General features: G+C 36.7%; 1 protein-coding gene across 1 annotated transcript; it reads left to right on the top strand.

Annotated features, from left to right (window-relative positions):
- Positions 1-1,727: 1,727 nt before the first annotated feature.
- On the top strand, positions 1,728-15,114 carry CARD6 (caspase recruitment domain family member 6; the record flags this gene model as incomplete). The annotated part of the gene is made up of 3 exons (XM_081291958.1): positions 1,728-2,010; positions 5,859-6,404; positions 12,287-15,114. The coding sequence occupies 3 exons, from the start codon at positions 1,728-1,730 to the stop codon at positions 14,509-14,511; spliced, it is 3,054 nt and encodes a 1,017-aa protein (XP_081148084.1). The 3' UTR covers positions 14,512-15,114.
- Between the last annotated feature and the right edge of the window lie 826 nt (positions 15,115-15,940).

Genomic DNA, 15,940 nt, shown 5'->3' on the forward strand with positions numbered 1-15,940 from the left:
CTCTACCCAACTTTACCCTTTCTTGATCTTTCTGTAACCTTTACATATCATGATGTAAAATGTGACATGTGACTTGAATATTACAGATAGTAGTAATTCAGATTGGAATAAAAGAATAAAGCTGTTATTGCCCAGCTTATGACTACTAGGTGACACACAAGTACTCAGTGAATTGCATCCAATGAAAGTGATATTGTTTGTCAATTTGTGTTATTCAATAAATTCTGGCAAGTGAAAAGACATAAATGTGTGATCCATGTTAATGACATAGCTAGCTCACAACAAATATATTATGGATATTGTTGAAAGACCCTCAAATCCCCCGTCCAAAAGAGAACTACACGTCACACTGGCTGCAAAAGCAAGAGGCCAGTTTATTAATACACAGGCGCCTGCGGGTGCACAGCAAAACCTCAGCCGAAGCTTTGGTGAACTGGCACACCGGGCTTTGGGGTACAGTTCTTTTATAGGGAGAGGGGAGTTGTTTCCGCCTAGCACACTAACAGGTATCTCATTGGTTCTTTTGAATCCAGCATTAGGGTAAACTTGCTTTTCGCTATACGTTCTCGGAAAACCTACAGGGTTACATTCCATTCTTTCTGTTCCTGCTTATCTGTTTCTGTTAGCTCAAGTATGTCCTGAGATATGGGTGCAGTGCTCTTTCTCAACAGGTTATAGGATAAGCTCATCCGGTACTTGTGCCTGTTTATTGCATACTTTTACTTTCGCAACAAGGCCTCAGGTTATGGGGCTGGAGTCTTTCATTGTTACTTTCAATATATATAAATCTTCATCCTTTTAAATAGTTTATAGGATGTTTTACTTCTGACATATCAAAAAAAAAAAAAAAACCATTCATTCCCCACATCTCCAATAGGAAATTTAGGTTATTTTCAATTTTGTGTTACGATTAACAATGTTGTAATGCAAATTCTTGTACATACATCCTTAAGCACTGGTCTGATCATTTTCTTAAGAGAATTCCTAAAGTGGAATTGCTAGACTAAAGGATATACATTTTTATTTTCATCATTTACCTAGTGCTGCATATATTGCCAGATTGCTCTCCAAAAACCAATTAATTAATTTGCATTCTTATCATCACAGTATAGGGTTTAGAGTAGGGAATACCTAGTTCATCCTGAAGTTCAGGAGAGGTTTCTTGGAATAGCTAAACTCCAGACTGAGTCTTCATAAGACTTTCAAGCCACTAAAAGAACGGATAGGGCTGGGAATGCAGCTCAGTGGGAGAGCACTAGAAGTTTCTGGTTTATTTGCTTTACAGTACTGGGAATTGAATCCAGTATGCTCTACCACTGCATTATATCACAGTCGTTCTTAATTTTTCCTAAAGTTTTAATTTTGAAACAGGGTCTCACTATATTGCCTAGACTGGCTTCAAACTTTTAGATCCTCCTGTCTCAGCCTCCATAGTAGTTGGGATAACAGATATGGGCCACCAAGCCCAGTTTAGGAGTCCCTAGTTTCTATTCCTAGTACCATAAAATGGGGAGGGGGAAGGGAACAAATAATCCACAGGGAGCCAAGTTCAGAGAATTCTCAGGGTTGTACTCCTCCTTAGTGCTTGTTTATATATTCTCCCTGCAACACTAGGTGTCCTTTGCATATTTTATCTTGCTAAATAGAAGTGCTCTGTCTTTTCCTCTTATCTGTTTATCCTTCAAAATGACATCATTGTCCATTTCCTGCTCTAGGAACCAGAAACTATGGCTGCTGAGAGCGTTCCCTCAGAGATCATAGAAAGACAGCGAAAAAAATTGCTTAATATCCTCCAACAAGATCCAGATTCTATCCTGGATACGTTAACCTCTCGACAGTTGATTTCTGAAGAAGAGTATGAGACTTTAGATAAAGTTACAGATCCCTTGAAGAAAAGTCGAAAGCTGTTAATTTTGGTACAGAAAAAGGGAGAGGTGAGCTGTCAGTATTTTCTCAAGTGTTTACTTAGTACTTTTTCAGAGTCAGCTACTACTTGGGACTTACAGCTTGGTGAGTTGAATTTTTATACTTTGATGGGGGTTGGGAGTAAGGGTAAATGTAATGGGGCAGATTTTCTGAAAAAACAAAAAACTAGCACCCTTTATTTTTGTTTGTCTTTCTCCCAGAGGTAATCTTCTCTGAATTATGAGATAGGGAAAAAGTGTGCAGAATTAAAAAGCAGAGAACAATGTATCTGATTGATTTAGAGGATGGGTAATTTGTTGTTCTTTGAATTTTGTTCAAGTTCAAACTTTGTTGTTCAAAAATTTCAGTTGTTTTATAAAGTGCTCATTGTTCTGGCATTACATCCTGAAGTTCCTCGGTTGGAAAGAGAATACTGTTAATCATAGCACAATCTGGGGTTTCTTTCTCAAATAAATGAATTCATAGATGTTAATAGTTCTAAGACCTCAAACAACATCTTTCACTTAGGATAGCCATTCTGAAAATATAGGAAGAATAATTTTTAGCATACCTAGATGGCAGATCCATAATTAATTTACTCTGTGATAAGAATGAAGCAGAACCCTAGTTTTCTGGAGCAACTTAAATGCTAGTTCTTTTAAAAATAATTATTTATCTAATAAACATATCATTTTAACTGACATATACTAACTGTATGTATTTATATGATTCAATGTGATATTTTAATTTATATATTCAATGTATAATGATCAAATCAGGATTATTGGAATATTCATTACTGCAAATACATATCGTTTCAAAATCTTCTCTCCTAGCTATTTTGAAATAAACTCAAATGCTAAGTCTTAAGTGGTTCAAAAATAACTAGTCTCAGATGAGGGAACATTTACTCTAGAAGGTATTATTTAGCGATTCTGGAAATTACCAGTAGAGGCAGGTGTAAGTCCTTTTTTAAGGAATCAAAAATATTCAGGATTATTACTATTAACAATGAGCACTTTATAAAACAACTGGAATTTTTGAACAGCAAAGTTTGAATTTGAACAAAATTCAAAGAAAACAAAATATCTAACCTCTAAATCAATCAGATACATTGTTCTCTGCTTTTTAAATTCTGCACACTTTTTCCCTATCTCATATTTCAGAGAAGATTACCTCTGGGAGAAAGACAAACAAAAATGAAGGATATAGAGAGGTAGGGACTAAAAAAAAAAGTGAATATTAATAACCCTCAGGTAAGACAAGACGAATATGCTTAGAAAGATAAATCTTATTGTTTCTAGGACACACTATTTGAAATTACATCTATTTGCTTACAGATTAAGAATTATAGAGATTAGATTTATTTTGTAATAACTTGAGGAAATATGAGTTGTGAGTCACATTAGTTCCACAAGTGAATATTGCTCATGATTCAATTTTTCTTTTCTTTTTCATTAGAAAAATATAATTATACATAGCATTGGGGTTTATTTTGGCAAAATCGTACATGCAAGCAATTTGATTTTAACCCTTTCCCTAATTTTCTTACCCTCTTCTCTCCCCTGTTCTCCCTCTTATACTTCACTGATCTTCTTTTCAGTTATTTATTTATTCATTTATTTATTTTGGTACCAAGGATTGAACTCAGGGGCACTCAACCACTGAGACAGATCCCCAGCTCTTTTCTGTATTTTATTTAGAGACAGGGTCTCACTGAGTTTCTAAGTGTCTTGCTAAGTTGCTGAGGCTGGCTTTGAACTCATGATCCTCCTATCTCAGCCTCTCAAGCCACTGGGATTACAGTTGTGCGCCACCAAATCCAGCTATTTACTTTTTTTCAATTGATACTGTCCATAAACATAAGGTGAAATTCCCTTTGGTGCCTTTATATATGAATATAGCATGATTTTTTAAAAATTAATTTTTTCCCATTTTCTGTCCTTCTTCTTTCCCTCTCATTCTCCTTCTACTACTCCACTGCTCTTCCCTGTATCTTTATGACTTCAGATCCCCTCCCAACTGCCTTCTTTCCCTTATTTTGCTCTACTTCCACATATGAGAGAAAATATTCAACCCTTGACTTTCTGAGTCCTGCTTATTTCACTTGGTATGATTTTCTCCATTTCTATCTATTTACTGGAAAATGCCATTTTTCATTCTTATTTATGACTAAAATTCCATTGTGCAATATAACACATTTTCTTAATTTTCTATTGAGAAGCATCTGGGTTAATTCCATAATTTGGCTATTGTGAATTGTGTTGGTATAAAGATTGAAGTGGCTTTGTTTCTTTAGTATACTGATTTTTTCTAATCTTTTGGATAAATATCAAGGAGTGGGATAGTTGGGTCAAATGGTGGTTTCATTCTTAGTTTTTTGAAGATAATTTAAATTTTCTGTTTTACACATTTACCCTGTGATGTTGCTATGAAAGATTCAAACTTTTGAGCAAGGAAGTAATGTGATACTTTTTATTTCCCATGAGAAAAAGAAGTTCTGATGGTTGACTTGTTGCCATACAAATTAGGTAGGAGGCATTAGGTCCTTCCCAAGAGTAATTGCATGTCTGTAGCTCCAGAAATTGGGGAAGGTGAGACTGGAGGATCACTTGAGCTCAGGAGTTCAAGGCCTGGGCAACATAATGAGACTCACCCTTATTTCAAAAAAAGAAAAAGAAAGAAAGAAAGAAAGAAAAAGAAAATCAAGAAAGAAATTGAGAGAGAGAGAGAGAGAGAGATTATGCTTTGAGAACTCAGTCTATTTTTCCTGAAGTTTATCTATTTATTTTATTTTTTATTAGTTTGTTTTAGTTATATATAATATTAGGGTTCATTTTGAAATAATTACACAAGCATGGAATACAATTAGCTCTAATTCACTCTTAAGTACTTCCCCTTTCTCTTCCCTCCTCCCTCCCCGTCTTCCCTTTGTTTTACCAACTTATATTTTTTTCTATATAGGTCTAGGTTTTTACAAATATATTAGTGCCAAGTGGATATAAATAAAAGTGAGATTCACTGTGATATATGCAAGTGTATACATAGGAAAGTTAGGTCAGATTCATTCCACCCTTCTTCCCTTTTTCCATTCCTTTGCCCTCTCCCTCAATACCTTTCCTCTATTCCACTGATCTCTTCTACTTCCATGAATCTCACCGCCTTTTTTCTTTGTCTTTTCCCCCCTTATTTTGTACTATCTTTCCTCATATTAGAGAAAACATTTTTTTTTGTACCAGAGATTGAACCCAGGGATCCTTAATTACTTAACCACATGGCCAGCCCCTTTTTGTATTTTATTTAGAGACAGGGTTTCAGTGAATTGCTTATTGCCTTGCTGAATTGCTGAGGCTGGCTTTGAACTTGTGATCCTCCTGACTCAGCCTCCCAAGCTGCTGGAATTACAGGCGTGTGCACAATGCCTGGCCCCAGCCCTTTAAAAATTTTTAAATTTTGGGACAGAATCTCACTAAGTTGCTGAGGATCTCACTAGGTTACTTAGAGCCTCAATAAGTTGCTGAGGCTGACATTGAACTCACGATCCTCCTGCCTCAACCTCCCAAGCCACCGGGATTATAGGTGAGTGTCTTTGAGCCTTACTATCAGAGAAAACCTTTTTTTTTATTATTATTTTTTATTGGTTATTCAAAACATTACAAAGATTGCAGAATCACATCAGTTACACATCCACATTTTTACATAATGCCATAATAGTAACTGTTGTATTCTGCTACCTTTCCTATCCTCTACTATCCCCCCCTCCCCTCCCCTCCCATCTTCTCTCTCTACCCCATCTACTGTAATTCATTGAGAGAAAACCTTTGAACTTAGATCTCTGAGTCTGGTTCATTTAATTTATCAAGCTTTTTTTTTTTAACTCAAGTTATTTTACAATTTCTTTTTATTAAATTGAAAAAAACAAAATAAATAATCAAATCTCTTTTTTTTTTCAGAACTTTTAAAACACAAGGATATCACATCTCCTCAATCCAGAAGTAAGAATTCAGAAAATACTTTTTCCCCTAGAGAAGAACAAAACAAGAATCCCGAGACCAGAGTGTTTTCCAAAGAGAAAGAACATTTGGATCTGAAAACCTCTGCGTTCTTTAGGGACAATAAAACTAGTGACCAGGAAATTGCTTTGTCCTTCAGGGAGGAAGAGAAGGACTATGACACTTCAAAAATCACATCACCATATTCAGTCAAAAGAATTGAATATGAAGTTCCAGCAACCATTACATATTTGCAGGATGGACAGAGATATGAGGAGCCAGATGATTCTTTGTACTTAGGAAAAGAGGAATATCCAGGTTCTGCTGGGTACACTGAAGATGCAGAAACTACTATGAAAGAGGGAGGTTATGATGTTCTAGAGTACATTGTGCATCATGGTAAAGAAGACTCCAAGTGTTCAGAATCCATCGGATTCTCTGATGAACGCATTCCTGAGGAGTCAGAAACCAGCATTTCATTGGAGGAGGGGGATAAAAATCTGGAAGGTATGGAGACTATATGTGTATAGTTAATCAGGCAACAACCTGTCAATAATTAATAAGGTATCTAGGACCTAATGGGGAAAGGAGATGACATGGCACAGATGTCAGTAGAAAGTCAACTAACTAGAAATTCCTTGTACCTTTTAATTCTGGCATGTCTTCAAAGCTGAGTGTTGACATAATGGATCATCAAGGACCTGGGAAATGGTGAACAGTATAGCTGTCCTTCAGTATCCAAGCCGATAAGTTGCAGAACCATTCATGGATACAAAATCTGTGAATGCTCAAACCCCTTATGTAATATGGTAGTGATAGTAATCGCATACAACCTATACATCCTATGGTATACTTCACTTTTATTATATATATACTTTTTAAAAATATACTTTTTATTATATATACTTTTAAAAATATACTTTTATTTTTAATTGGTGCACAGTAAGTGTACATATCTATAGGGTATAACATGAGATTTCAATACATGTAAATGGTGTATAATGATTTAATTGAGGTAATTGCATATCTATTGCCTCACACATATAGCATTTCTTTATGTTGGAAACATCAAAATCCTCTCTACTAGCTATTTTGAAATATTCAATTTATTGATAAATAAATTATCAACCATAATTACCCTACTGTGCTGTAGAACATTAGAAACTATTTTTCTTATTCAGCTGCACTCCATTAACCATCCTTTCTCTCTCTCTCCCTTCCTCCCCCAAGCTCCAATTTGCTTTAAATCATCTCTAGATTATTTGTAATATGAATATACTGTAAATTTCACATAAATAGCTGTTATACTGAATCGTTTAGGGAATAATGATAAGAAAAAAGTGCATGCAAGTTTAGTACATGTATAACTTTTTTCTTAATATTTTCCATCCACAGTCAGTTGAATCTGCACATGCAGAATCCCTGGATGCAGAGGGCTAATAAGCAAAAGTAAATATTGATTGGCAGCTTATAAAATGTCCACAGTCACCTTCTATCATACATATAAGGAGGCTTTTAGGTGTAACCCTCTATTCCTCAGATCAAACCACTTTAGTTATTTTAGTGTCTTTATGACCAGGAAGATATTAGGATTATAGTTTAAATCACCAAAGTGGAAATAGTCAGTAGAGGAGATTATGGTGAAGATTTAAGGTCAAGATATTGTTACTTGTCGTAATCTAAATCATATAATGCTATCTTGATGAGGAGAATTACATCAGTACAGTGTCTTGAATCCAAATATTCCTTTTAATTATTTATTTTGCTACTAGAGATTTAACCCAGGGGCACATCACCACTGAGTAAAGAATGGAAAGGTATCTACCATCTCACAATCAACTCAAGTCTTGGGGACTCATAATTTACTTTTGGGTAGAAAAAGAATAATTTCTTCCTCATCATGGCTTATAGTAGTTTGCTGGGGATTCTACAAAGAATCACAGAATGAGTGGCTTAAGAAACAAATAACAAAATATATTTTGTTAGACAATCAAGGTGCTGGCAGGCTTGGTTCCTTCTGGAGGAGGAGGCTAGGAAGATGAATCTGTTCCTACCTTTGAGTGTTTTCCTAGAAATCTTTAGTCTTTCTTGGCTGTTCTGCCTTTGTTGTACTTTCACTTTTCTTTTTCTTTTCTTTTCTTTTTTTTTTTTTTGGTACGCAATTCAACCCAAATACCCTTATTTTGTTGGCTAAACATGTCACATACATAACACAGATGTGTTGAAAAAACAGATTCCACCTCTTGCAAACTCTTGCAAAGTAATATTACAAAGATTATGGATATCAGAAAGCCATTAATTATGGCTAATATTGCAATCAATCTACCATTTCATTATCCTAATGATAATATGAGCATGACTGCAGTATAATTCTAGTGGTTGCCCATCTACTCTATTTGACTGGAGATATGTAGTTACCCTTTATCTTACTTAACTAAGATTTGTGTATGCAGCTCAGAACTGGAAAAAAAAATTCAAGCATCTCCAACTTCATGAAGGGTCATTATTATTATTATTATTATTTGGTACCGGGGATTGAACTCAGGGACACTTAACCACTGAGCCACATCCCCAGCTCTATTGTATTTTGTTTAGTGACAGAGTCTCACTGAGTTGCTTAGTGCCTTGCTAAGCTGCTGAGGCTGGCTGTGAACTCAAGATTCTCCTGCTTCAGCCTCCTAAGCTGCTAGGATTATAGGCATGTGCCCATCAAGCCCAGCTGAAGGGTCATCTTTATCATGTTACATTTCATGGAAAAAAAAAATCACAGTGTCAAATCCAAGTCCCAGGAAAGCTGAAAACATTGCTTTGTGTGTTCTGTGGAAGGTCAAGTTTATAGGCAGTATCAACTTTCTTCTACTTCAGCTTGTAGTTTGGGTCAATTAATGAAAGAATCAAATTTATGTTACTTTCCTTTAGCCTGAAATTTTTGTTTATTATTATTGTTTTTAATATAGTTATGCTGGTGGTAAAGTCTCTTTGTACTGGGGATTGAATCCAGAGAGGCTCTACCACTGAACTATATTCCTAGCCCTTTTTATTTTTTATTTTAAGATAGTGTCTTGCCAAGTTGCTTAGGGCCTTGCTAAGTTGCTGAGACTGGTCTCAAACTTGTGATCCTCCTGTCTCAGCCTCCTAAGTAGCCAGGATTCCAGGCTTTCGCCACTGTGCTCAGCAAGTCTTTTGGTTTTTGTTTTTGAAAAAATGTCTTTATTTGCTATTCACAAGGGTACTTTTGTTGATTATACAATTTCAGATTGGCAATTTTTTGCCATCAGCACTTTATGGGTGTCATTTCTCTGTCTTTTAGCTTCTGTTATTTCTGATGCTGTTGTCAGTCATTTTATCAATCTCCTGAAAGTGCAGTATCCTTTTTATTTCTAATTGTTTTCAAGAGTTTTTTCCTTCTTTTTTTTTTAGCAGTTTATTCTGATGGTTCTTGGTGTAATTTTTTTTTCAGTTGTTGATAGACCTTTTTTTATTTATTTATAAATATGCAGTGCTGAGAACTGAACCCAGTGCCTCACACATGCCAGGCAAGCATGCTACTGCTGAGTCCCAGCCTCAGCCCCGTAATATTTGCTTTTATCTCCTCATTATTTATAGATTTTCCTGAATCTGTAAACAAACAAACAAACCCTTTTAAACCAATTTGAAAATTTTTGAGCCATTATTGATTCAAAATTTTTTTCTGTTTACTTCCTCTTTCTTCTTTCTGAGATTTCAAGTACACGTATATTAAAGTTGTTAGTATTGTTTTGCAAGTTCCTAAGACTCTGTTATTTTCTTCAAATTTTTTTCTTTTTATTCTTCAGATTAGATACTGACTTTCTTCCATTATTTCTAGTTGGTTGTTAATCCTTGTAGTGATTTTTAAAAAAATAGTTTTAGTTGTAGATGGACACAATACTTTATTTTTGTTTATTTATTTTTTTTATGTGGGTCCGGGAATCGAATCCAGTACCTCACATGTGCTAGGCAAGCACTCTACCACTGAGCTACAACTCCAGCCCCTGTTGTGATTTTTTAAAAATCCAGATAGTGTGATTTTTAATTCTAGTTTCCTTCTTTTAATACATTCTACTTTTTTTCCTGTGATTTTTCTATTTAATCATTCATTTATGGGCTTATTATATTTTATATTATTGAGAATAGTTAAGATAGCTGCCTTAAAGTTATTTTTTTTAAAATTTCCTTTAGTTATAGTTGAATACAATACCTTTATTATATTTATTTATTTTTACATGGTACTGAGAATCAAACCCAGTGCTTCATACGTGTGAGGCAAGTGTTCTGCTACTAAGCCACAATCCCAGCTCAAAATTCTTTATTTTTTTAGTTGTAGTTGGACACAATACCTTTATTCCATTTATTTACTTTTATATGGTGCTGAGGATCGAACACAGGGCCTCCCGCTCATGCTAGGCAAGCGATCTACTGCTGAGCCACAATCCCAGCCCCCCAAATTCTTTTTTTTTTTTTTTACATAATGCCTTTATTTTTATGTGGTGCTGAGGATTGAACCCGGGTCCTGCCAGTGCTAGGCGAGCGTTCTACCGCTGAGCCACAATCCCAGCTAAATTCTTTTTTTTTAAAATAATTTTATTTTTAGCACAATATTTTTGAGACTTCATTTTTTTTTTGCAAAGATATTTTTTAGTTGTCAATGGATTATTTTATTTATTTATTTATTTATTTAATTATTTATTTATATGTGCCACTGAGGATCGAACACAGGGCCTCATGCATGCCAGGCAAGCACTCTACCATTGAGCCACAACTCCAATCCCTGTCTTAAAATTCTTGTATGCTGAATCCAATATCTGGGTCTTCTTGGGGTCAATCTCCATTGATTAAGCATGGGCCACCTTTCCTATTTCTTCTTATATGTCTATTAACTTTGGATGGTGACCTGTTCATTGTGTATAATATGTTCTAGAGACTCTGGGTAGTTAAAATCCTAGGAGTCTGGATTTTTATTTTTATTTTTTGGTCTCATTTCCCCATTAACCTGACTGGACTCAAATTAAAAATTCAATATTTAATGAGAAGCAACAGAAATCTGTTCATTTCTCTTTGCCTTAGTTGGGCTATTTTTATGAATTTTTAATTCATGAAAATGATACTGGGTTCCTGATATTATTGCTTACTTTTAAAATTATTATCGCTTACTTCTTTTTATCCATTTATGTGCTTAATTAGATGTATTCTTTTTTTGTGTGTACAAATACTTTGTTCCTTCCATCTACTCCATTTAGCACCATTGTAACTTTGCCAACTCTAGATATCAGGCCAGGATTATGTGAATGTCAATTTCTGTGCTAAAAATGTGGAGGGTTGTTGACCTAAGGCAAAGTATGGGATAGGCAAGAACAGAACCTGAACTTTCCTGAAAACTATCTTCTCACTGCCTGCCCTTTTTGCTATCATCAGTTCCTCTCAACTTTCTTACCCCAGTACATATACCTACTTAAACAACCTTGAGACTAACCAAAGATATCTTTTAGTTATTTTTGTTCATTCATAAAATCCATTTGTTTTTCTCTCACTTCTATTATTTTTCTAGGTTCCTTTTCAAAGACATTTAATAAACTTATGCTAGTTTACCATCTCATCTGTCAGGAGTAAAGTACACTCCAATCTTCTTTCTCTACTAAGCACTATCTCTGTTATCAAGAAATAGCTAGAAAATATATTTAGAAATGGGAGATCAGGAGACATTAAGAACAGCATCTCAATTCCAAGGAAACTTTAATAGAAATAAAAATTTTCAGATTCTCTAAAATTCAGCAAGAGATAAATGAAAGAAAGAAATCAGTATCAACCTAGAGATCCTTCAGACATGTGTTTAATGAAGAATTAACAAGGGTTTTTATTGTTGAATACAAACATTAGCCAAAAAAAAATTAAAAAGGAAGAATTACTAAATGATCATTGTTTCATTTAGGCAATGATTAAGTAATGGCTCATCTAAACTTGGAGTACATGAAAGGCTAAAATGAATTAGGGAGATCTCTCCACATGCTGACTTGGAAGAATTTGCAAGGAAAATCGTTAAGCGGAAAGAGGTTGAAGAGTCATTTGTTTAATATGATATTGCTTATGTAAAAATAAAGTAGCATTCATTAAATAAAGCTATAATTTCTATATATGCAGGCATACTTGTGTATTTGCATAGAGAAAGAATGGGAAACAAGCATACAGGGCATATTGACATATCTCTTAGAAGAGACATAGAATAGGCAGAGTGGTGAAATGGGACTTTCCCTTCATTTGTATCATTTCATCTTCTTGTAGTGAAAATGTCAGTTTCTTATTTAATTTAAAAAGTCAGTGAAGGAAACATAGATTCTGAATATAACATTCACTAAGTATCTTCTCCTTTACAGAAAGAAAGAAAGTGTTTAAAGATGTACTTTCCTCTTTGAATATGGATAGAAGCAGAAAACTTCTGCCAGATTTGGTTAAACAGTTCTCCTTGGATCATGGATGTAGGTGGACACCTGAGACTCCAGCAGACTTATCCTGGAATTTCCTGATGAAAGTTCAAGCATTGGATGTGACAGCCAGAGACTCAATCCTCAGGCGCAGGGTTCTGGATGAAGACAGCGAAGAGGAACTGATGACTGCTCTGGAAAAGTTGGAAATTCGAGACATACAAACCATTCATCCCCTTGATGTGCTTTGTGCCTCCATGCTGTGTTCAGACAGCTCTTTGCAACGAGAAGTCATGTCAAACATGTATCGTTGCCAGTTTGCTCTTCCCCTGCTGCTGCCAGACTCAGAAAACAACAAAAGCATCTTAATGCTGAGAGCCATGGAGGACATTGTGAAGAAGCGGTCAACACAGTCCTCAGGAGGGCCCACGGAGGATTCAGAAGAGTTTCTGAGTCTCATGAAGATGCCTGTCATCTCTTTTGTACGTCTAGGGCACTGTAGTTTTTCCAAGTCCAGAATCCTCAATGCACTGCTCAGCCCTGACCGACTGAAATCACACAAAATCTTTCTTCATCGCGATTTGTCTGTTCCGATGCTTCCTAGGCAAATATCTGATGGCCTAGTTGAGATAACATGGTGTTTTCCTGACAGTGATAAAAGCCCGGGTATTTTCCAAAAGCCTGTTGCTGTGGCCAACCTTCGTGGAGACCTAGAAAGCTTTTGGACACAGTTTGGGCTCTTGGTGGAAGTTTCCTCAGGTATTTTTTTTTTCGCTGACTGCTTAGGTGAGAAGGAATGGGACTTGCTGTTGTTTTTAGGACAAGGTACCATTCAAAGATGCTACTTTGTACTCAGTCCCCAAGCCAGGGTGAGTGAAGAGGCTCAGATTTTCCAGAGGACCTTGAAACTGAAACCATCACAGCTACTGTTTTGGGAAGAGGAAGAAGCTGGGGACAGAGGGAAGAACATGGAAGGCCTTTCCACTGCCCTCCAGGAAGTGATGTCCTCTTCACTCAGATGTGTGTCTGTGAAGGATATGGCCTCCCTGGCCAGGGAGTTGGGGATTCAGGTAGACCAAGACTTTGAGAATGCTCAAGGGATTCAGAATTTCCCTAATGTAAACAGGGCTGGAACAGCTGAAGGTGAGGGACAACAAAGATATAGTCAACTAACAAATTCATCTGAAGGCCAAGCTTTGAGACCTAGGAGAGATCCTGGGATTGCTGGTGAAGTCAGCCAAAATTTTCAGAATTTTCACCACTCTCCAGTATCCAAGTCTCATCTAGAAAATGCCTGGCCTTCACCAAACAGAATTGGAGGTAACTTTGACCAGGTTTCCTTGGAGTCTCCCTGTGTTATGGGCTCCCACTTAGGGTCAGAACAGAGATCTAAATGGTTCTGTGCTTCGCCCTTTTGGAATTCAAGGTCCCATAAAAAAGGTAAAGATTTTGGTATCCAATATTCCCAAGCCCAGAGATATTATTCAGGTGAAAAATTCACAAAATTTTCAAGCACCTCTTGGGACTATCACTTGAATCAAACATTTGGAAGACCCCCAAGACCCAGTTCTAAGCATGTGTGGGCCTGTCCTGAGAGATCACAAAGAATGGGAGTTCTTGCAAAGTTTGGGGCAGTGGTCTCCCTGGTAGGTCACCTACGTTCTATAGGTTCACAGGTAGCAGGACCAGTAGGGAAACCACAGCCCAAGCGAGCCCTGGCCCCAGGAACAAAAATTACTCAAGTAACTGGAAAGTTTATTAGAACAGCATCCCATAGTAAAGATCTTCACCCTCAGTGCTTTCAGCCAACAGGAAACACACAAAAACTAGTGAGACCTGCTTCTCAGCAAGGAAACAAGCTGATGGCACAGGGAAGGCCTTCAGATTCAGTTTTCCAAAAAAGATCTCATTCCACATCTAAGAGCGAATTTTTACCCAGCTCTCAGTTCATATCACATCATCCTAAGCCATTCCAGGTGAAGCATATCCAGCCCAAATCCTCTCAACCTGGGTCTTCTCAAGCAAAATCTTCTCAGACAAAAGACCCTCAGCCCCAGCCCTCCCAAGCTAAGCCTTCTCAGCCTAGACCCATTCAACCTAAATCATCCCAGACCCATGCTTCACAGAATAGAGCATATCAACCAAGAGCAGGGCCCAAACGGGTAGGGAAGCATTAAATAGTGTACTCCAGAGACCTACAGGATGTGTTCTTTATCTAGGTCATTCCTATCATATAGTAACCGGAAGAAGAAATTCAGTCAAAGTTTAAGACTATTGTCATTAGTGTGACATAATCAAGATAGGCAAAGTCTAATTGGTTGTCATTAAAATATCTGTAAGAGTAGTGTCCCTAAGCAAGAGGAAAAATATGAAAATAGTTAAGAATAGTATCAAACAGTAAATAAATAAGTTGAATACAACCTTGAGCATTAAGTAATGTATAACTTGAATCCAAAGGGGTCTGTGAGACAGACTCACTAGAAGGAGAATGGGATTAGAGACTAATTGTGCTATGATCACAAAGTAGGGTTCAGTTGCCTCAATGTGGCAAGAAAAATTGCCCTAGATGTTAACTGCTCCAGAAGTGCCTTAGTCAGAAGTTTCTGATGCAATATCAGCCACTGAGGTGATAACCCTTCTTAATTGGATAGTTAAATCATCTTGCAGATAATGGCCTCAATTTGCTTGGTTGATAAAACTTTTTATTTGACATTTATAGATAGAAATAATGAACTAACAACCAATAAAATTGATTATCTTATTAACTGTATGAGTGAGTTATGTATTGTGGGGAGCCATTCTGACACGTGATTGGGTGACTCCCGTTAAGGGCCTGAGGCACTCTGGCTGTGTCGGAGTTATCCCGACCCTTTCCTGATGAGAGAGCCCATCCGTGTGGGGGTGTGCGTAACCACTGACCCTGGAGACCCAATCACTGACCCTGACCTTGGAGTACAGCCCCCCCTCAACCTTCATTGGATGGAATTCTCCCCTGAATCTCTTGTTTCCCCCAAATAAAAGGCTGATCCCCGGCGTGTTCGCTCTCTCTCTCTCCTGCTAGCCCAGAGTAATCCTCGCTGCCCTGCTGAGCGGCTGGAGGCAGGGAAACAGGGAGACCGAGCCGTCTCGGACCTAGCATTAAAATAAGGTACTGTCTGTGTGTTTTATTTTGATCTCTTCTAACTAACTGAATGCCAGAACCTCATTAATGAAACCACTGCGCAGGCCGCGTGGTAGAATTGGCGCCCAACGTGGGGCATTCTGAATTAGTTAGATTGAGTGGGAGCGCGCGCTAAAAAGATTAAGGGAAAGAAATAAAGAGAAAGGAAGATAAGGAAATAGAAATAAAGAAATAAAGAGAAAAATAAGGAAGAGGTGACATTTGGGTCACAAAAGTAATAAAGAGGATAAAGAAAATAAGAAATAAGAGAAAGGAAAAAGTGACATTTGAGTCACAAAAGTACCAGGAACTATTGAAGGAAAGAGACGTTAATTTACTTAAAATGGGAAATTCTACTTCTTCGGATAAGGAAATGTATCTAACTATTTTAGACAGTATAATTAATCAGAAAGGAAAACAGATAAAGAAAACTCAGTTATTGCAAT

This window comes from Spermophilus citellus (assembly GCF_964194105.1).
Source record: "Spermophilus citellus genome assembly, chromosome: 1".
NCBI lineage: Eukaryota > Metazoa > Chordata > Mammalia > Rodentia > Sciuridae > Spermophilus > Spermophilus citellus.